Raw genomic sequence first — 22,216 nt, forward strand, 5'->3', positions numbered from 1 at the left:
GAAATGGAGCAAATATTCCGAGAATGGGACGTATGCATTTTGGAGATTTATGGCGGAGAATCCGCGCGCGGAGGGAAGGAAAGTTTTTTTAAAATTCACCATAAATCTAAATATTGTGCTAGAGACTTCGAATTTGTTTCAAGATGAAGATAAATGACTGAATATTACTAGACTGTAAGAGTTTTAGCTTACAATTGCGTTTTTCGACCATTTCGGTAGAGTCAAAGTTGACCGAACGTGGTTTTTTTCTATTTATCGTGATTTATATGCAAATATTTAAAAAATGAGAAAAGCTACAACCTTCAATTATTTTTTGTTGTATTCTACATGAAATTTCGTACATTTTCATATATAAAACTTTATGTAACGGCTAATTTAAAATGGTGCAAACATTACCACAATCGCACGTATGATTTTTTCGGAAGTGTTACCGCGCGGACATAAAGAAAATTTTATTTTTTTCATAAATTCACCATAAATCGAAATATTGTGCTAGAGACTTCCAATTTGTTGCAAAATGAAGGTAAATGATTGAATATTACTAGAATATAAGCGTTTTAGCTTACAATTGTGTTTTTCGACCACTTCGGTAGAGTCAAAGTTGACCGAGGGTTGAAAATTTGTCACTTATCATTTTTTATATGAAAATATTTCTAAATTGATAAAAGCTACATCCATGGGTTGTTTTTAGTTGTATTGTGCATGAAATTGTGCACATTTCCATATATAAAACTTTATGCAATGGCTAATTTTAAAACATGGTTGCAAGCATTTACCCACAATCGCAATGTATGATTTTTTTCGGAAGAGTTACCGCGCGGACGTAAGGAAAAAGTTTTTTCATAAATTCACCATAAATCGAAATATTGTGCTACAGACTTCCAATTAGTTGCAAAATGAAGGTAAATGATTGAATATTACTAAAATATAAGAGTTTTAGCTTACAATTGCGTTTTTCGACCATTTCGGTAGAGTCAAAGTTGACCGAAGGTTGAAATTTTGGCACTTATCGTTATTTATATGAAAATATCTCAAAACTGATAAAAGCTACAATCATGAGTATTTTTTTGTTGTATTCTATGTAAAATTGCGCACATTTTCATATATAATACTCCATGTAACGGCTAATTTAAAATGGTACAAAAATTATGTCAAAGTGACGAAATAATTTCCGAGATGTGTCACAGATACTTTTTAGTGCGGCAAGAAAGAAATCTGCGCTTGTGCGCCTGCGTAATGATTGTAAACAAAACAACACCTTGATCCGTGAACTCCCAGCATCCCCCAAGGCGCGTGATTCAAGAGTTTTTGGCTGGTAGGCCTAAAAGTATTTTTCCGCGAATTTTTAAAAAAACTTTTGTATGTCAACGTAAAATACGTCCAGTCGGCACCCGAGAGACAAAAAATGTCGACGTAAAATACGTCCAGTCGGCATTTAAGGGTTAATCAGCTCAGTGGTCTGGTTAAACTAAGATATACTTAACTTAATCTAACTCTTACTAAATGGGTTCTGATGAAGACCCCTCCTGCTTTAACAGATTCTTTAAAGCAAGAGTTGGAACCTCTCAGAGAAGTGATGCTGACACATCAGTCTGTCCTGGTGAACATTCTAGGACCATGAACATGAACAATCACTGAATAACAATTCAATATCACTTTGTATGTACTTGAAATTGTGAACTTCATTCCCATAGAATTCCATATGATCAGTTAAAAGCAAACTAGGGCCTACAGCTGAGCACTTGTGTGCATCGTGCATGTACACATAATCATGTACGTGATACTCAGCAATACTGTAATGGGGTGACCTTCAACGTGTGATTCATCTTTAACCCAAAGGTTTACACAATCATGCTCATAAACACTAGTATGATATATGCCTTGTTTCATGTTAGCCTTCTGCCCCTATAACCATGATCTAGGGATCATACATGGGCCAAGTGAGAAGGTAGCACCAGCTCATTTCTGCATGCCTTAGCAAAAGTAAAAAGGGGATATGCCCGAAACAGCCCTTGTGTTTTGGAGGTGCATAGATAGTGATTCATGAGAATGCTCAGAGAACCAACATCAACCCCATGCATGGTAGATGTTCCTAACAAGCGAGCAAATACCACTGCCAAACCCTCGAGAAGGAAGGCACCCACTCTAAATTGGTGGTTCTACACATTACTTGGTCCACACCTTACTCTATCCTACTTGGAACAGAGCACTGGAGGAGTACAGCCTGTACTTGACGTTGAAGGGGCATCACCACATATATGAAAAACACTGCAGGAAACTCAAGAGCACTGAGTTCCTGGGCAAAAACAACAGCAGGAACAGCTGCAGAGGACAGCTCACTTGGTATACCAAGTGGAAATGTCTGCCTGTACTCCAATAAAGCCTTGGTAGGACTGGCAAAACACAAACATGCTTGGCATATACCTCAGTTGGCACTGGAGAAAATGAGCTGATCACCTATTCTCACCAGTGTGACTCCCTTATGGTGGAGAGAGAGAGAGAGAGAGAGAGAGAGAGAGAGAGAGAGAGAGAGAGAGAGACGAGATCGAGAGAGAGAGAGAAGAGACGAGAGAGAGAGAGAGAGAGAGAGAAGAGAGAGAAGAGAGAGAGAGAGAGAGGCAGTCTGGGTGGAAAGAACCAAAAAGATTTGGTGGTACTGAAAATGGCTGAGTAATCCCCTTTGAATAAACTCAGTTCTAACACTGCAGCCAAGTTAAAAGACATCTTGCAGTTATGTGATTGACCATCAAGTTAAAAAACACATGGATCTCTGGTATTATATGTATGGTGTCAGTTTTTTATTTATTCAACACAAGTTTGAACAAGAAAAGTGAACAAGAAAACAAATGAATGATATAAGTGGAGGCTTGTCTACTTTATTTCCATGGTGTTAGTGTAATCAGTTTTATTGTTTTGCATTGGCAGTAAGAATGTGCTGGCTGATCTTCACAGTGGAGAAGTTCAATAGCAGTGGACAGAGGAAGAGAAATACGAGAAAAGGAAAAAACTTAAAAGCAGCTGTAGCTAAGGGATGAAAGGACTCTATGAACAGTGCATCATGTGAATGCACTGATGGTACTACCCACCTACGGGGAAGTACTTGATAAAAGGTTAGTATAGAGGATTCACAAACTTGCCCACCTACCACCAGTTAGCTACCTTGTTACAAAGATTTAATGACTGATTCAGCTGGCAGTGAGGAATTCTCTTACATAAAATATAATGGTTTGTATTCCCACAAGAACAAGAATGTTATAGTAAACTTCTGTGTTGTGCAATGAAATTTTGGTTATTATTTCAGCTCTATCCTTAAATAATTAAAACATCTTTCTTACTGAAAGTACAACTGGAGGATAATTAAATTGAGAAAAATACATACTCCAAGTTATTCTCCTTCCAATGTTCCTGAAACATATTGCGGAAGTATTGACACCTAATTTTCAGTACTGCGCGATGTGCTCTAATTCTCCTGTCATCAACCACAAACACCACATCAGCAGTCTCCTAATAACAAAACAAGCATAGCTGATAAAGAGTGCAATAAATGAAAAATTATGAAAAGAACAAGTACTTGTCTTTCAAGTTCTGTTTTTTAAACTATACACAGGTTCTTCTTAAATAATGCTAAGAAAAAATAATTTACTCGAATCTGTTTATTCAAGTTTTCATTGTTCAGTAAATGTTCACTGTCATTATTAGTTGTTTATAAGGAGCTTAAGATTGTGTTTTGCCAAATGGTTTTAAGCATTCTTTACGTTAAAAAGACTGCATAAAGGTTGCATTGAAAGGTTTTTTGCATTTTTGTGCTACACCACAACATAATAAAGGGTCTATAGAGGGTCTAGATAATTTTTTAAGGCAGTTAATTTGAGCCATTTTTTGACTCAAGTCATAAGTTTTGGAACAAATTAGTGAAGCTATGTGAAGTTTGCCTACTTCAAATTTAAAACATGGATAAATTCTTCAGAATACATGGTAAAAATATAACTAAGGATCCTGAATGACAGATGCATAGTAATAAAACAGAAATCACCATTATCAAAACCCAAAATGCACCACTGTGCAATACATGTACTAACCTCGTCATCTAAAGCTAATGCCATGGCTTGTGCTAAGGAAGATCGGGTGAAGGCAGTAACATTAAGAGGCTCGTAAGTTACACTAGGAGATGCCCAAAGAGCAAAGACCTCATGTAGGCTACTAAAGTCTGTTTCTAAGGGACTAACCACACTCTGGCCTACAAATGGAAAAACATAAGTACTCAGCAAAACAAGAGATATGAAAATTCTCAAAATACATTAATATAAGGCTAAATAAGATTAGCTTACATGATTCGACACTGTATCAAATAAAATACGGTATCCAGTTTATTAAAAAATTTAATGCCACAACAGAATCTATTCTACTGTATATAGTGTATCTTATATAGCGTATATATAATTTTAAAGGACTTCAAATCCAGACCATGGCTGCCTTAAACATCCTAAATTTCAGAAACAAAAAGATATAAGTATAATAAAGAATTTTTCTAATACTGATCATGAAAATTTTCAGAAACATGACTTCTTAGCTTGAAAGAGCTTATAAAGTATGTGGTTGGCTCATCCAAAACCATGTGTGAAGTACCTTTGCAGTGTCCCCACAGGTAAATTTTTGAATTCTGAGTCATTGCGGCTGAAAGATGACAGTAATGCGAGCAAGCTATGTCAACAATACGTCCTATGTCTTGAGCAACTCGAACAGGAGCACACTGATTAGCTTTGTTTCCAGTACCTAGTTGCCCATAACTGTTTGCACCCCAAGCCCATAGGCTACCTTCATCACTGAGTGCAAGAGTATGTGAATACCCACAAACAATCTGAAAAATAAAAAAAAATTGAATTAACTTGTATTTTTCCTAGGTGAACAAACCAGATTCATCTAAGTAGGAGTATTCCTCAGTGGGTACTGGAATTGATCACTGAAACTTGATAACAAGGTAATCAACTAGGTGTAAAAGGAGGGTAAGTGGGGAAATACCTTCACTGATCTGCCATCACCAAATACATTTTCCTTTGTCACTTGGGGACAGAGTGGGAAAAAGATAAAAGGCTCAAGTTTGTATACCTAGAAAAATGAAAATTGCTTTAAAACTTATCATTTGTTCCTTAGGAAATACAAACCACCACCTTTTATGTAGAAGACATATGCCTTAGGTGGAAGGATATGAATAGAATTGAGGCCAAAGGCCAAGTGCTCAGACCTATAAGACCATTCAGCACTAAAAGGGAAATTGAGAACAGAAAGGTTTGAAAGGTGTAATAGGAGGAAAACCTCACAGTTGCACTATGAAACAATTGTTAGAGATGTTACATAGCAAGATGGTAGAAAGAGAATATGAATGGGAGTACAGTAAAAAGGAAGAAAGGAGTTTCAGCCAGGGGCAAGGGACACTGCAAAGAACCTCAAGTGGAGCACTAACCCCCCTTATGGGAGCCTTAGGTGGAAGGTTCTCTCGTTCAACTGACTTTAATTCCATCTGGAAGTGTCACAATCCTACAATCCTGGTCAAAACCACGAGCAGGGGATGAACGGCTCCAGTAACCTATTCAGTCTGGTAAAGCTTTGAACTGGTACGGTCCTGCTGCAGACAAATCAAGGTCCTGTTGCAGACATAGCAAAGGTACTTCCTGGGTCTGCTCTTTTTGAGGGAAGGTGTACCAGTCTGCTTCAATGCTCATTCACTGGAGTTTAGCACACGATCTGTACCAACGTTACCTATCAACGTATCCAGGAGTGAGGACATCCTACATACAAATCAGGGTTCTGAGCCTTAGTCATTCATCCCATAAAGCTCCTTGTACTGAATGGAATCCAAACCAGGAGAGGCCACAGGAAAATAAATGCTGTGTGTGCCACATTAGCTTGATTCAAGGTACCAAAAGCAATCAGCAATCAGAAGTTACAACAACTGCTTTGTCTCTTATGTGAACCCTCAAGTGATTCAAACTACAGTAAGGGTTCATCTTCCCCGATATCATTAAGCAAGAGCCAAACAATCTCTGTTGAACTTTGCTGAAGGGGTCCTGAATGGAGAAAACACCCTCAGGTTTTAATAGATCCCCGATAGCAAGAGTTGTTATCTCTCCCAAAAAATGGCTGATACACCAGTCTGCACTGAAGAGTGCTCTCAGACCATGGACACAAACAATCTGACCTAGTAGTGCTGAATGCTGAAAAATGATTCATGATTCAAGGACATTGCCATCACTGGAAACTGTGTGCATAGTCTTGTAGACCTTCATATCACCTGGTAACTGCTAAAAATCGTATGATTAGTCAAAACTGAACTGGAAGCTATAGATGAACATTTGCACTTAGGAATGTTCCGAGTGTTTGCCTGATCATGTGCACTTGACTCGCTGCAAATCCATAAACCCTTAGCCTCCTGCACACAATTTGGGGATCACTTCCACATGCATTAGTTCTGAACAAACCCTGCACCACCCAACATTCTCATACAAAATGTTCTAATATTTGTGGGTACTGTGCAATAGAAAACTGTAGTGCATGATTAAGGGAATGGGTAGTGGTATTTCAAGGAGCCCAGGTTAATAGAGGAACTCAAAAGTGAGAGCCACACTGTCATTCTGTCTGAGAAGACATGGGAGATTAGGGGTACTTAGCACCCACTGTCTACATTCCCATATTCTGGAGACCATGAAGGCACAGAGTGAGGTGGTATCGGCAACTCCACCACAAATGCATCGAGAAAAGCACTGGCTCAGGGTATACATGCACAACCCAGGGACTGTCCACACACTAATCAAGAGCTAGTAGAGAAGCTTGGAGTGTGTGAGAGGCACAGGTGTACATGCCAATGGTAGTCCTCTATCCTAATAGAGTATGCAAGAGGGTTACTGTGCACCTTCAGTATGTGTACTCACAGGACCATGGCATGTGATCAGAACCACTGGTACTTTTTTATGTATGATGGGCAACCCATGCATAGACAGCGTTTCAAGCCATGGTATCTGTCCTATGCAGCTGAAAGCTGAGCTATGTAAAGGTCATGGGAGACTGAGCAATGTGGTATCATACACACACAATCTGGGGCCTGTGGCAAACTATGAGCAACTACATGTAGCATGACTACATACAGATTATCTTGGTACCCATGAGCACCATAAAATGTAGACCTGTTGCATGCAAACCTATTATCTGTACATGCACAGTCTGGGGATCGTTCGTACACCAAGCATGGGATCAGGACTGGCTCACCAAGTGTGCTTCAGGCAAACACAGGGGGCAAGCATTCCTTGTGTCCAAGAAGTGTCGGATGACTTGGGGTACTAAGGTCACTCGGTAAGACCTGTGTCAGCCCTGCCTATGGCAGATGTAACACTGGAGGTAGACAAACACTTATCTCCCCAGGCCAGGAAAGGTATTCATTCAAAGTCCTATGGGGCTTCTCTTGAGAGGTCTTCTAGAACTTCTTTTCCTCTTCCTATGTAAGGAGGAGAAGGGAAGCACACGTCTCCTTACCCAGAGCCCAAAAATGGTAAATTTTTAATCAATTTGCATTTTTCATAGCTTACAAACCTTCAGTCTTAACAATAGGATAATCTTCTAGCACCAGCTGGAGACCGATTAAAAATAATCAAAGATTGTAGAGCAAGGAATCTGTGGCATCTGGCAACCCATACGTATACGAGGTGAAAGCTAGTCACTGACCAAGCTTGGGACCTTGTGACGCATCAGTCTTTCTTTGACCGCCTTGGAGAGTAGCCACGTTGCGCTCTCCTTCCCAAGCTGGTTGCTTTGTTTGCCCAATATTTCTTTGCCTTTTAGTGTGTGTGTGTGTGTGTGTCCTCCTCTGATCATGGATTCCCCCAAGAGTTCCAAGCCCCGTTAACATAGGTGTCCAGGAGTTCTGGGATTTCCACGGTCCAGGTTTTTGGCTTCTTCTGTTACAGATCCCCATTTGACTTGCAGTAGGTGCTTTGCTAATTTTTGCACTATCTCTAATCCACGCCCAGAATGTCGTGCCTGGCCTATATCTCAGTGGAGGACTTCCAATAGGAAGAGGAAACACCATAAGGTTTTTTGCCTTCCCAAGCAGACAATTCGGCGTCTCCTTCCAGTTGTCTTCCTCCTGCATCTTTTGTTCCCGTGTCCCCGTCCTTTTCTTCCATTGATTTGTCTTTAGAAGTATTGGGCGGTGCATGGGATAGTTTTACGTTTAATGAGACCCCCTCTCTTGTGAGAGACAATCACACTCCCTCAGGAGAGGAGGCTCTCCCTCCGGCTCCCTTTATTTCAGATTTGGAGTCCAACAAAATGGCAACAGTTTGGGCATCCCTAGGCCTATGGGGTTGACCCTCTTTGGGTGATTTGCTGGTGCATTTCTTGTCTGCTTGCCAGCCTCCCCCAGTCCCACCGGCAGTCCCCACTCCTCCTGGACTACACTACTTTGGTACGTGTGTGATGCCTTCAAGCGGGCTGGACCCATCAACGTCATCGGCTGGGTTGCCGCTTATCTCCCTGCCAGTGAGGCCATTGGCTCATGCAAGCTTCCACTCAGCCTATGATGTCGACTGCAGAGTCGATTCTCCCTCCGTCTCAGGCCATGACGTCATTACCATCCATGTCTCTCATCTGCTCTGCTTCCTTCAGAGACGTTCTTTCAGGCGATGTTTGAAAAACTACTCTGTTTTCTGTGTGATATGCAGTTCCCCCTACAAAGAGACAGCATAGAAGAAGCCTCCCCCTTCCTCCTCTCCTCCTAGCAAGAAGCGTTGAAGTAGGCGAGAGCCTTCCTACACCCCATCTCCTTCTCTTCCTACTTGTACTGGAGTCAGACGATGGAGGATTCAGGAATTTGTTGTCTCTTCTTCTGAGAATGGGATGAGTGCTTTGCCGTTTTCTCTACAATGACGTGTCTCTCCATTGCACATATACACGCACATGTTCCAGTTTGCGATGGCTCCCCATCCCCACAGCCTACTAGAGTTTGCTGTAAGGATGATAGAGCACCAATCAAGAGTTTGAAGTTGCCTTCCCCTCACTTGCCTCCTCCATCTTCTGAGATTTCTCATAACGAAGGTGTGGGTAACGATGACAGTTGAGGATGTGAGACGCTTTGGGTCCGTGGACATACATCTCAGCCTTCTTCTCCCAAAACGACTAGACTTTCTAAGTCTCCTTCCCCTAAGAGTTCCCAATATTGTTTCCCCTCAGTTCCCAATATTGTCATTCTCCATCTAGAGATGTTGACCTTCAAGGTCAGTCTCCTCCCTCAAGACCTTGTGCTTGTTGGTCCTTATCCCGCGACCGTGGATGTGATTAGTTACACGGCCATGAACAAGTGCATTCACACGGCCATGTAAGTGAGTCATCTCATGGCTGTGTACAAGAGTCATTTCACAGATGTGTACGTGAGTCGTCTCATGTCCGTGTACAAGTAGTCTCACAGCCGTGTACGCAATCCATCTCAGGACCAAGTACCTGAGCCTTTGCATGGACGTGTACGTGGTACATCGCACATCGCGCTCACAGTTTTCCTCAAGACAATGTTCGTGATGCATCTCCTGTCTATGTTCTTGAGTCTGCTTGCTCAGAGGTTTCATTCATTCGGGATACCATTTCTTCCAGTGAGCAACGTGATGCCCAGCTCTATAGGGAGACCTCTCCAGTGGCTTTAGAAAAGGACAAGGTTCTTTCTAGACCTTCCTCCTCACGTCGTTATTCTCCTTTGCCAGAGCCAGAGGAAGGGGAGAGCAATGAGTTTCTGCCTTCTTTTTCGGAGGTTGCTGATCTCATCCATTAGCTCAATAATCTGAAAGGGAGGACCTAGGCTGAATCTTTGATGACCCCTACTGGCATAGAAGTTTTGCTCGGCCAAAAACGAGATTCTAGAGCTTTGTTTGAGCTCCCTCTTTCGGGACATGTGCAGTCTATTTTGAAGCACATTAATGACCAGATTTCAGATAGGGATAGCTCACTTCGATCCAGTAGGTCATCTAAGTTCCTCTCTCCTCCTCTCCTGCTGCATAGGAAATATTATTCCACCAACGTTGTTCAGCTGATGCAACGCCACCATAATCCTGATGTGATCTGCCTTAAGCCTGGACAACTCTGGAACAAATAAGGTCTGTCTGAGTGTCTGTCGTTTTCCTTCTAGGAGGCTTCCGCTATGGAGTCTACTGTTACCTCTGTCTTCCAGACTGTGTCGTGGTTAGACTTATGGTCCACTGCAGTAGCCAAGATAGCTTTGTGCCGCTCCGAAAGTGGGTCTGTTAGCTCTACCTCCTTCATCAGACTCCTGCCATCTGGGGCTACGACCATTTCTTACCAAGCCACTTCAGGGGTAATTCGTGGGGTAACCTTCTCCTGGCTAGAAGGGATGCAGCCTTATAGAAGGTAGCGGGTGAAGTAGATTTGGAGTCATTGGAATCTTCTCTGCAGAAGCAGTAACTGTGGTCGATACCACAGGGGCATCTCTCACTAGAAGGATAAACAATATGGAAGCCTCACCAGTTTTTAGCTCCTAGTGTGTAGAGCAACAGCAGACAGTACAGATGATGTGGAAAGGATAGGCTTATCAATCACTCAACTTCCTGCACACAACCCACACTTGGCTGAAAGAGGGGTGTGCACATGGGAAGAGCAGGGTGAGGTTCAGGGGCAGAGAGGAGTAGTGGAAGTTTAATGCTTCTGGCCCTCCTTTCGGGACCCCCCTCACGAAGCTGCAGATCCTACTGCTATGCAAGCACTAACAGTGGATCCATCTAAACCACTCTCACGCTACTTGCACCTGCATTTTATAAATTATTTCTCCTTGACAAACTAAATAAAACACTCAAAAACACAAGTCCCAACTTGACAGTCAGCAGGAGCACAGTAAGACATCTTCAATTAAACCAGCAGATATTACCTTGTTACCAAGTTTCAATTTGTTACCAAATTCCAGTATGCACATAGAAATACTCCTGTGTAATAGGCAGTTGCTTGTATTTCTGTGAGAACAAATCAAAAGCATTTGATGTGATCTTTATTTTTCTACCTTAAGATCACAGTCCTGAAAAGTCTCTTCTCAACATTTCTGCCAGATAACTTTAAATAAAAAGCACAGAAATACCCACAATACAATTCAAAACAAATTCAGGCTCAAATTATAAAGGTCCACTTGTAACAGATAATTAAAAGAAAAACTAACCTTAGTGATCACTACACCCTGAAGAGCTGTCACACGACATGTATTATGCTGATTCACATTATTTCCAAGTCCCAACTGGCCATTACTGTTGAGGCCCCACCCATAAACCTGGAAAATTTAGTTACAATCTCTATGAAGTTTTGATGGATAATAAAACCTTTCTGATGTTTCGCAAAATAAAGTGTTATATTCTTGTTATTTAACCTAAAATATTATTGTACATATTCTAACAAATCATTCTGACTTAAAAAATATTTTTTTTTTTATACAAGACTCTAATCTTTAAGTGCTATCATAGGTTCTAAAGAAACTAAAGTTGTTGTGGTCTAAACTTATAAAATCATTATTTCCCTTGATATCAAGCTAGAGAGAGAGAGAGAGAGAGAGAGAGAGAGAGAGAGAGAGAGAGAGAGGAAGAAGAGAAGAGAGAGAGAGAGGAGAGGAGAGAGAGAGAGATACTAACCTCTCCATTATCCATAACTGCCATTGATGAGGTTTGACCACATGCTATATCAACCACCCTTCTTCCACCTATGCTTGGGATAACCTTCCTTGGTGTGGGCTGATTTGTGGTGGTACCAGAACCAACCTGTCCACAGTTATTCTGACCCCATGCAAGGACCTGTGAAATTTTAATAAAGAAATACCATTAACAAAACTCAGTAACAGCCAGTTTCAATTATGATCAGTAAATGCCTCCTTTGAGCAAATAACTAAAATGTTTAAAAATAGAAATGATCAGTATTACAACTTTTTATTCCTGCTGCTCAATAAATGGTTCATTTTAGGAAACAATTAAAACTTCAATCAATCTATCACAGATCAGTCAAAGTCTGTTGATGGACCTTGGAGCATGAGCATCCCAGCTGTGTTTAGGCATCACATCCAAATAATGCAAACAGAAACTTGTTCTCTAATCTTTGCCCAAGCTGTTAAAATAAGCATTCAGATTATGGAAAACAAAATAATCAACAGAAACTAAGGTGATATGATAGCAGTAAATACTTTAAAACTAAATAATCAATAGAAACTAAGGTGTTACGATAGTATTAAATACTTTACCAAAAATTACTGCACTGGACATTCTATTCAATTCACTATAACTTTATCTAGCGCCAAATTCAGGCCTGTGAATGTCCAGATACTAGATTCTTTTGTCTGACAGTGCACAGCCAAGAATGTTAATACACCTGCATTACTTAAGAGGTCTTGGCATTCTTCATCCATGTGTTTCATTTTTCATATTGCCAGAAAAACAGCAAGATCAGTGTTGTACTGAGGATGGAACCTGATAATCTGAATTATAGCTTTTTTACAGCAAAAAATGACATTTTTATAATAAAATAAGATTTTATTTATACTTACCAAGTAGTTACATAGCTATAGTTTCTAATCCGTCTGAAGCTAACGGTAGCACTAGTCTGTCTTGGTCAGGTGAGAGAGGAACCAACACAGCATGAAAATCAGTTGTTTATGCCCTACTATCCATGTGAGGGGAGGAGGGCAGGCTTTGATCATTTAACTACTTGGTAAGTATACAAAAAATCTTATTTTATTATAAAAATGTAATTTTTATATATGCAACTTGCAAGCAGTTACATAACTGAATCCCACATTGTAGGAGGTGGGATCCATGGATGGGCACATATCTTTTAAAATTAATGAATATAAAATATGTACTTAGTGCTAGCGCCCATGTGAATGCTTGTTGGTTCCTTACCTGTTAAGAGAGCTGAACAGATGATTACTGCCTCTGGAAGTCGCTCATCTTAACTCACAGGGACGTGGCAGTATAGCAGGGACTCGTCCTCTAATAAGTGGGATCCATGCAGCTAAGGAATTTTCCGTGCCTAGCATGGTCAACCAAAGGATGCCCCAGCCCAGGGTGCAGTACCATATAATATCATATTACCAGAGTAAAAACCACATCACCTCCAAATAATAATAAAATTCATACCCAACTATACACTTGACTGAAGGGTACTCCTAATACACCAATAGTACTTCCCGACTCCCCTTAAAACTCAACAACCTTATTCACGGTGAAGAGATAGGCTGTGCCAGCCACTAAATATGGACCCAGGGTACTGCAGTTTTCATTGTTTTGATTTCTCGCAGGTAATACTGATATGCATTTCCTATATGTTGCTTGTATAATCGAATCCAAAAAGAGGTTGTGTTGAAAAGAGAGGGACATTGCCACTGTTCTCACCTCGTGAGCCTTCACTTTTAGTTTATCATAGTCTGTTTCTTTCACTTGGGAATGAGCTTCTACAATTATACTATGTAAGAAAAACACCAGGGCAACACCAGGGCGTTTTTAGACATCCGGCAAGAGGGATTCTTTGCCGAACACCATAAACGATTGGACGGGCCCCTAATTTTGTCTGTCCTTTGTAAATAACATTTCAGAGCTCTGACCGGGCAGAGTAACCTTTCTTCTTCTTCCATTCCTACTAAGTCCGTCAGGTTGTCAATATTGAAAGAACGAGGCTACAGCTTGAAAGGAGTCTTGTTTTTTGCTAAAAATCCTATTCTCTTGTCCATGGAACTTAGTTCACTCAGCCTTTTTGCTGTAGACAGGGCTACTAGAAATAGGGTTTTTCTTGTCAAATCTCTCAACAATGTTCTGTGCATTGGTTCAAACGGAGGTTCCGACAGCCATTTAAGGGCTACATCTAGGTTCCAAGATAATATCTTTGAACCTTTAGGTTTAGCTGTATCAAAGGATTTAATGAGATCCGAAAGATCTCTATTCGTCAATACTTCTAGTCCTCTGTGTTTAAAAACTTATCTCAACATTGTCTTATAACCTCTGATAGTCGAGGTAGACGGGTTCCTATCTGTCCTCAGATATAATCGAGGTAGACGGGTTCCTATCTGTCCTCAGATATAATCGAGGTAGACGGGTTCCTATCTGTCCTCAGATATAACAGGAAATCTGCTATTTCTGTTATAGATGTCTTAGAAGACGAAATGTTATGTTCTTTACACCAGGCTCTAAAAACTGTCCACTTTGCCTTGTAGGCATTACTTGAAGACTCCCTTCTGCATTGAGCAACAGCTCTTGCCGCTTGTTTTGAAAAACCCTTTGCTCGTAAGAGCCGTCAGACAGTCTGTAAGTGGTTAGGGTCAGAGTGGACATCCTTGATGGAATCTTCTGAAGTGGGGCTGTCTAAATAGATCTGTCTTCTGAGGGAGTAACCTGGGCCAATCCACCCATAGATCTAATAGATCTGGGAACCATTCTTGTGCTGGCCAGAATAGAGCAATGAGAGTCATCTCAATGTTGTGGCGAGTTCTAAATTTGTTGATGACTTCTCTCACCATCCTGAATGGAGGAAAAGCATACAAGTCCTTGTTTGACCAGTCCAAAAGCATCGCATCCGTCGCCCATGTTTTCGGGTCTGGGGCTGGTGAACAGTAAAGGGGGAGACGATGGTTTCCTGCTGTGGCAAACAGGTCTATCATTGGTTTTCCCCATAGTTTTCACATATTGAGGCATACCACTGGACTCTTCATACATTGTGTGTGAAGGACCTGCTTCTTGCGGCTTAGTTTGTCTGCAAGTACATACATTGAGTTTCCCCTGAACGAACCTTATTAATAATTTGGTTTGATTCGGATTCACCCAAAACAACAGGGTTCTTGCCATCTTGCAAAGAGAAAATGAGTGGGTTCCTCCTTGTTTTCCTATGTAAGAGAGCGCTGTAGTACCGTCCGAATGTCCCGCCACTAGTACTTTGTTGCGGACAAAAGTCCGCAAATTCCAACAACCCCCAGTGGATGGCGGTCAATTCCTTCCGGTTTATGTGCCACTGTTTTTGTTGTGCATTCCAAGTGCCTGATGCTTCCTTTTCCCCTAGAATCGCTCCCTAACCTTGATCTGACACGTCTGAAAAGAACACATGAAAAAACCTGAAAACTCACTGAGTCTCTCCTCATCCCCAAATAGACTAGCTCCTGACATTGAAATAACTGTGACTTTTGCCTGTTTATTAACAGTCCTAATTCTTGAGTTAATGTCAGAGTTTTCTGAAGATCCTCTGTGCACCTCTCCTTTGTTTGTCATCAGAGAAGCCAATTGTCCAAGTATAGGGATATTCCTATAATGACCAGATGCAACCATTTTGCAATGGGAGCTAGGACTCAAGTGAACACTTGTGGAGCAGTTGACAGCTTGAAACACAGTGCTCTGAACTGATAGATTTTGTTCTTGAAGATAAATCGCAGATACCTCTTTGAGTTTTGGTGGATTGGAATGTGAAAGTAGGCGTCTTCCATATTGATGGAGATCATCCAATCCCCCTGACGGATTGATGATAGGACTGACTGATTTGTCTCCATCTTGAACTTTGTCTACTGCACATACTGGTTCAGAGTACTTACGTCCAACACGGGCCTCCAGCCTCCCGATGACTTGGGTACTACGAAAAGATGATTGTAAAACCCTGGGGTTAGTGGCTCTTCTACTAACTCTGTTGCTTTCTTCTGCAAGAGGGACGAAACCTCTTTCGAAAGGGCGATGAATTTCTCTGAACTTTCTGAGTAGGTTCTCAAAGCTATCGGAGAGTCTGATAACGGAAGCTTGCTGTTGAATGGAATATCGTAACCTTCTCTTAATACCATTAAGATCCAAGATTCCACCCCTATTGCTTCTAATTCTTCCCAAAGTGTAGGAGTCTCGCTCCTACTGGCGCATGAAGGACTGATACATTACTTCTTGGCAGAGGAGTTGGTTGTGGATTTTTTTATGGATCTAGGGGTGAAACGTTCTCTTCCCCTCAATCTAGGGAAATATCTAGCAAATCCCCTGCCCCAAAAGGGTTGTCCGTGCATAGCTGGCAAAGGACGTACACTGGGAATAGTCTCCCGAGTACGTTTAGGGGATTGTGTAAGAAGATCTTGTGTTGCCTTCTTCTGCAATTTTGAGAAATAGCACTACTGTCTCCTCTGGAAAAAGGTGCTTCTTACCCAATGGAGAAAACAGCACGGCAGACTTTTGAATACGAGAAATTCCTTTAGAGATGAAAGAACACCATAGTTCTCGCTTCTTTAGGATACCTAATGTGAAGAGAGAAGCTAGCTCCGAGGGTCAGTCTCTAATTCCTTTGTCTAAACAGGAGATAACTCCCGAAATGTCTGCAAAGGCACCCTCATTCAATTTAGAACAATCCTTGAGTTTACAACTCAAGGCTCCCACTGCTCAGTCCAAGAAACTTATCACCTCAAATACCCTAAAGATATCTTTAATGAGGTGATCCAATTCTGATGCCGTAAACATGATCTTGGTTGAATTGAAAGCCGATCTTCTCGCCGAGTCAATAAGACCGGAAAAGTCTCCCTGGGTGGAGGCAGATACACCCAAAGAGAGAGGTTCTCCAGTCCTGTTACATAATGATCCGTCAACACCTTCCGTGCCAAAAAGGACAGCACTTTAAGTAATTCTGCCAAGTCCTCCTGGTTGTCCCTCATGTAGGAAGACAAGACACTGGTGACACTGGAGTCACTGATGAGAACGAATCAGAAAAATTTGCTACAAAGTAAAACAGTAGGGCTTTGTACGCAGTGAGAGGCGATTCTTTATCCTCCTGTCCTCCTTCTACTTCCTCTTCTTCCCCTGAAGAAATCAGTGACAAGTTCTCTAGAGGTTGAACCGGGGGCACCGAAGACTGAATAAGACCCAAAATGTTGCCCAACTTGCTCTGAATGGCTGAAAAAGAAGGATTGGGGGCTGCCATAGCATGAGATCCTGTTGGTAAGACTGAAGCCGTAACTGATGACAAAGATTGTCTAAGAGCTTCATACTGATCCAGTGGCTGCTTGGACAATTGTGGCTGCTCGGGTGCCAATGGACGCTTGGGCGCTGATGGACACCTGGGTGCTAATGGATGTTCACGCGCCTATGGACGCTCAGACGCTAGTGGACGCTCGGGCACTAGTGGATGCTCAGGCGCTAATGGACGCTTGGACGCTAATGGATACCTGGGGGCCAATGGACGCTTGGGAGCCAATGGCTGCTCTAGTGCCGATGAGAGATTGTGCACTAATGGGCGGCTGGGAGCCAACGAACTTTCGGGCACAAATGGCTGTTCTGGCACCCAGGAAAACTGTGGTGCCAATGGGCGCTCGGGAGTTAGTGGGCTCTTGTCTGCCCCCAACTTCTCTTGAATTACTGTCGGTTCCAGTGCTGTAGGCATCCTTTGTGCCGATGGGCGCACATACTCCAGACATGAATCCTGCATCCCAGGAGTCTCGTGAACTAAGGGTGAGACTGGTGGAAGCATTACTTGTTTGTCAGCATTAGAAGTACGAACAAGTGATAATGAAATCTCCCGAAACTTACTCTTCCCAACACTCGTAGATGGTACAGGAGGGTATGGATCCGGCGACAAAGAATGCTCTGAGCCTTTCTTGCTCTTGACTTCCAAAAGTCTACCAGAGGAAGACTTTCTAGATGACGACCGAGACTTAGAGGATGAAATCCTCTCACTACGATGTCCCTCTCCTTCCAGATCCTGAGAGAATCTCTCTGGGGAGTCCAAAAATCTATACAAAGGCTGTTCCTCCTGAAAAAGATTAGCCTTTTTACAGGGAATTGGAGAGGGAGACACCTTACGAGCCCTCTTTTTCAATGGATGGGACTCGTCCAAGAAACACCACTGTGCCTGGGGGAGGACTCCCCGGAGCTGGAAGCACTAGAAGAAAGTGGCACTCCTTTATAGATGCCTTTCCAATGGCATTCTGGGATTTATCAACAGAATCGCCTGAGGGGGCGACTACTCATGAGGAGACCCTACCGGCCTCCCTTGGGCTACCAGTATGCCTCCTCCCAGGTTCTGGGGAGTTTGACAGAGACCTGTGCCTACGAGAATCAGTGGTATGAACAGCCACCTCCTCCACAACAATAGCACCAGCACTCACTTCACCACTTACCTTGTCCATTAGGGTTTTAACGGATGCTCCTAATTTCTCCATTGCTTAAAGCATGAGTCCTTTCTGGTGTGCAAGTCTGTCCCCTACAACCTGTGCAAATTGAATATGGATCATTGCAAGCTTTAGCAATCCTTGTATTGCAACCTTTGCTGCAATACCTAATATACCTGCTGAGCTAGTATCTGTCATGTCTGTAGACTAACTCAATACTAATCTAATTCCAGTACAAAAATTAACTATTTATATAAACTCCTAAATAGCTAATATCATAAAAAAAGGCTACCAATATTTAAGCATACTTCACCAAATAACTCCAACAGTGAGCGACGGTAAAGAAATTCCAAAATTTCCACCGACTAGTGAACTGTGTTAACAGCACCAGCCGGCAGAAACAACTGATTTTTGAGTAGTGTTGTTACTCTCTCTCCCAATAGTGGGTGGGAAATTCGCTAAAAGGTAGTGAAGGAGCGACTTATAAGCTGTAGGAGGAGTCTCCTTATCCACTTCCTCATCTCTCTCCGTCAAAACTGGGAGCAAAATGGTTTGAGGTTGAGCAGGAGTCGAAGTTTTCATAAAGCCTAAGATACTATCAAGTTTATTTTGAATTGCTGCAATGGAAGGATCCAAAATAGTTGAATTTAGAAATATTGCACCCATAGCAGTTGGTTGTTCCAAAGATACCAATGGGTGCCCTGGCATTTGAGGTGCCAATGGGTGCTCGGGTGGTTGAGGTGCCAGTGGGTGCTCTGGCACTTGCAGCACCAATAGGCGCTCTGACGCTTGCAGCGCCAATGAGTGCTTGTAGTGCCAATGGATCCTCGAGCGCCAATGGGCCCTACGGGACCAAAACCCTCTCTTGAAAAACCACTGGTTCCAATACCAGAGGACAAGAGAGTGCCAAGGATTAATCTGGAATAAGAAAATACTCACGTGTCCGTGTAGCCTCCTGTGCCAATGGGTGCTCCTGAATCCCTACAACCTTCGAAGAACACACAATACCCTCCTCTGTACAAGAAGGTTGCACATGCACTAACAGACACTCAGGAGCAGACTATATCTTGAAGTCAAAGGCCATATCAGAGGAAGGATCTGGAGAGGGAGGCATGAGAGGATAAAGAGCAAGCGCCAACAGACGCTACCACCTCAGACTGACGTCCAGAGGACGACTTCCTCGACGAGGAACAAGATTTACCTTGCCCTTGAGGAAGGCTAGCATCTTGGGAAAAATGCTCTGGACTGCCCCAGAAGCTACAAGAAGGATGCTGGTCTTCTTGTAAAACACTAGCCCTCTTATGGGGGACAGGAGAAGGCAATACGTTACGAGTCCTCCTTTTCAGCGGATGTGACTCATGTACAGAGTGCCATTGGCGCCTTGGAGAAGACTCCTCGGAGTCCAACCTGCTCGAAAAGAGTCAAGACTCCTTTCTAATGGCACTCTGTTACAGTCTGGGACTTTTCAATAGGACCACCTGAGAGGGCAACTGCTTGTGGGCAGACCCCGCTGACCTCCCTTGGGCTAACAGTATGACTCCTCCCAGGGGCTGGGGAGTTTGACAGGGACCTTTGCCTAGGAGAATCAGCAGGACGAACAGCCACCTCTTCCACAACACTAACACTGGCACTCACTTTATTACCTACTTTCTCCATTAGCGTCTTAACATATGCTCCTAAAGTCTCCATCGCCTGTAACATAATAGAGAATTTTAGGTCTACTTGTGCTTTGAGGCTGGCAATGGCATTGGGTTTGGGTGCTAGAGAGTCAAGGTTAGGATTAGGTTGATTCAGAGGGGGGAAGGTTGAACAGAAGAGGAAGGAGAGACAGTACCAACATTTCTATCCTGCTTATCTAACTGTTTCTTAGTATTTGCTCTAGAAGCAACCTTTCTTTTCTGTCTCTTTCTAACTTACTCAAATGGCTAGTTTAGACCTTTCATTTTTTGTCCCAATCAAGACAATCCCCACAAGTCAAACTCGGTGTGCAAGATTGACCCCTACACTTAACACAAACTGAATGCGGGTCATAACAGGCCTTAACGGGCCTAGTATTACAGCCTTTGCTGCAATACCTATTACTATGAGAGCCTGTATCAGACATGCCTAATGCTTGCTAACTCACACCAAAGCAATAGCTAAATATGTTTGCCAAGAAGGCTACCAAATTCAACAGAGCACTTCACCAAAGTTCCGCAGATATTAATAAGAAGTAACCAATTTCCAAAATTCCCGCTGCTACTGAACTAGCTGTTGACAGCACCAGCTGGCAGAAACAACTGAAAACCAGTGCTGAGTTGGCCCCTCTCTCATCTGGCAGTGTTGCCCAGCCAAAACAACATAGCGCTACTGCAAATTTTCAAAATTCTAGCTTCCGATGGTTTAGAAACGTACAGCTATGTAACTACTTGGTAAGTTGCACACATAAAAACTTTATTCCTTCCTTTTATGTGCCTGGTTGCCAGCTCAATGACATGGCAAACTTCATGTTCATATATCGGTATATCCAACTGGCAGAGATAAAGGAAAACCATTTTACCCTACTTATTGACACGACACTACAGACGTGTTGTTACTCATCAACACTACAGAGTATCCCATCAAACAATCTCATAATGTTAGCAAGGCTGACAGCATGACACATTCCTAAAATGCTAATGTGAAGATAAAGTTAGTTCTCAGGCCACACACCTGATGCAGAAAGTTCCCCAGTTTGCACCCCAATCTTGTTTTAGTGCATAGAAAAGCAGAAACATCTGTGGATGGAAAACAGAGCAAGAGGTGGCTGATGGTCCTTGAAAAGTAATCTATAACTATCCCAAAGGACATAGACCACAAAGTGGCTGGTCCCTGTTGCTGCCACATTGCCTTATGTCATCAGAGGTATTCCTCTACTCATGGCAGCTGGAGAAGGAAACAAGATACCTAAGCATCCCCCTCCCTTCCTACCTTTGCCTCCCACCTTCAAGCCAGAAATGAAGGGTGTCCAAAATGAATGGTAATAATCCTGACCCTTTCATGAGGAAGAACCTGGGCTCCTAGTCACAGTTTTAGAGAGCTCGGGCCCTTCCCAAAACTAGACACAAAGAGGGCATGGCCAACTACAAAGGCTTGGATGCAGTTCCTTTAATACATGGTGAATCATGGTGACCTGTCTATCGAAATGGCTCTTCTACAACGTTGCCTCATTTACTCTTCAGATACAGTAAAGTGGAACCCAAAACCAATCCATTTAGAAAAGCAAGGCTTTTCTCAGCTGAAACCTATCATGGGAAGTTGTTAGATAAATGGTCACAACTTCTTAGGATGAATTTTGCCCACAAGATTGTATACTCTAATATGAGAAAAAGTTAATGCCTTTTCCCCTGACATGAAGAATTTCCAGAACTTCACCATCTCATCCTCAGATAAGACACATATAATAGCAAAGTCAGCCACTGTGTTAAACCAAAGGTTGAGCCATGATTCTGCCTGGAAGGAGACCATCACAACTTGACTCCAATAGGACTTCTTATGCAAAGCCTTCCAAGACCACCTCCCCTTCTTCCTCTTCTTGGGGCTGAAGAGGATAAGGAGACACTCACTGAGGAGGAGGAGGAGGAGGAGGAGGAGGAAACATACATATGTTTCTTCATCTTACTCCATTTGAAGGTCTTACTCCCCTTAACAACAACAGGGAACTAAGCAATGCAGTCATCATTGTTCTAGTATGGCCTGTTTTTAACACCACAAGGCTACCTCCCATATGCAAAATCATAGCTCCAAGAGGCTTGTTGGACTTTGGATCCATAGCAAGACACCTTATGACATCCACATCTAAAAGTAGATACAACATGAACCAAGTGCATACTCTCGCCTAGAGAGGGCCAAGCATGCACACTTGGGCTGTCACTGTTGGAGAATATGCTCTGATCACCTACCTTCATGTATGTACTCCTTTTAGACAGAGCCAGGGGTGACAGAGCAGCTGGGGCAGGAATAGGGAAGAGGCAGTCCAAGAGTTAGGAGCTGAAAAGATTCAGTGGCATCAAGGGTAAAATGCATCTCTCTCCCTTAGGACACCACAGAACACTTCTTGAACCTTCTTTGTTT

The 22,216-nt window shown here is 42.5% G+C and overlaps 1 protein-coding gene across 1 annotated transcript in view; it reads right to left on the reverse strand.

Annotated features, from left to right (window-relative positions):
- Nucleotides 1-22,216, reverse strand: part of LOC135200086 (RCC1 and BTB domain-containing protein 1-like) — a 57,204-nt gene that overhangs the window by 16,555 nt on the left and 18,433 nt on the right. Inside the window, exons 4-8 of the mRNA XM_064228397.1 lie at nucleotides 11,661-11,819; nucleotides 11,198-11,305; nucleotides 4,627-4,858; nucleotides 4,080-4,237; nucleotides 3,380-3,504 (exon numbers count right to left, since the gene is read on the reverse strand). Coding sequence (XP_064084467.1) covers nucleotides 3,380-3,504; nucleotides 4,080-4,237; nucleotides 4,627-4,858; nucleotides 11,198-11,305; nucleotides 11,661-11,819 — 782 coding nt within the window. The remainder of the gene's footprint in view (nucleotides 1-3,379; nucleotides 3,505-4,079; nucleotides 4,238-4,626; nucleotides 4,859-11,197; nucleotides 11,306-11,660; nucleotides 11,820-22,216) is intronic.

The sequence above is a fragment of the Macrobrachium nipponense genome, chromosome 26 (genome assembly GCF_015104395.2).
Source record: "Macrobrachium nipponense isolate FS-2020 chromosome 26, ASM1510439v2, whole genome shotgun sequence".
NCBI lineage: Eukaryota > Metazoa > Arthropoda > Malacostraca > Decapoda > Palaemonidae > Macrobrachium > Macrobrachium nipponense.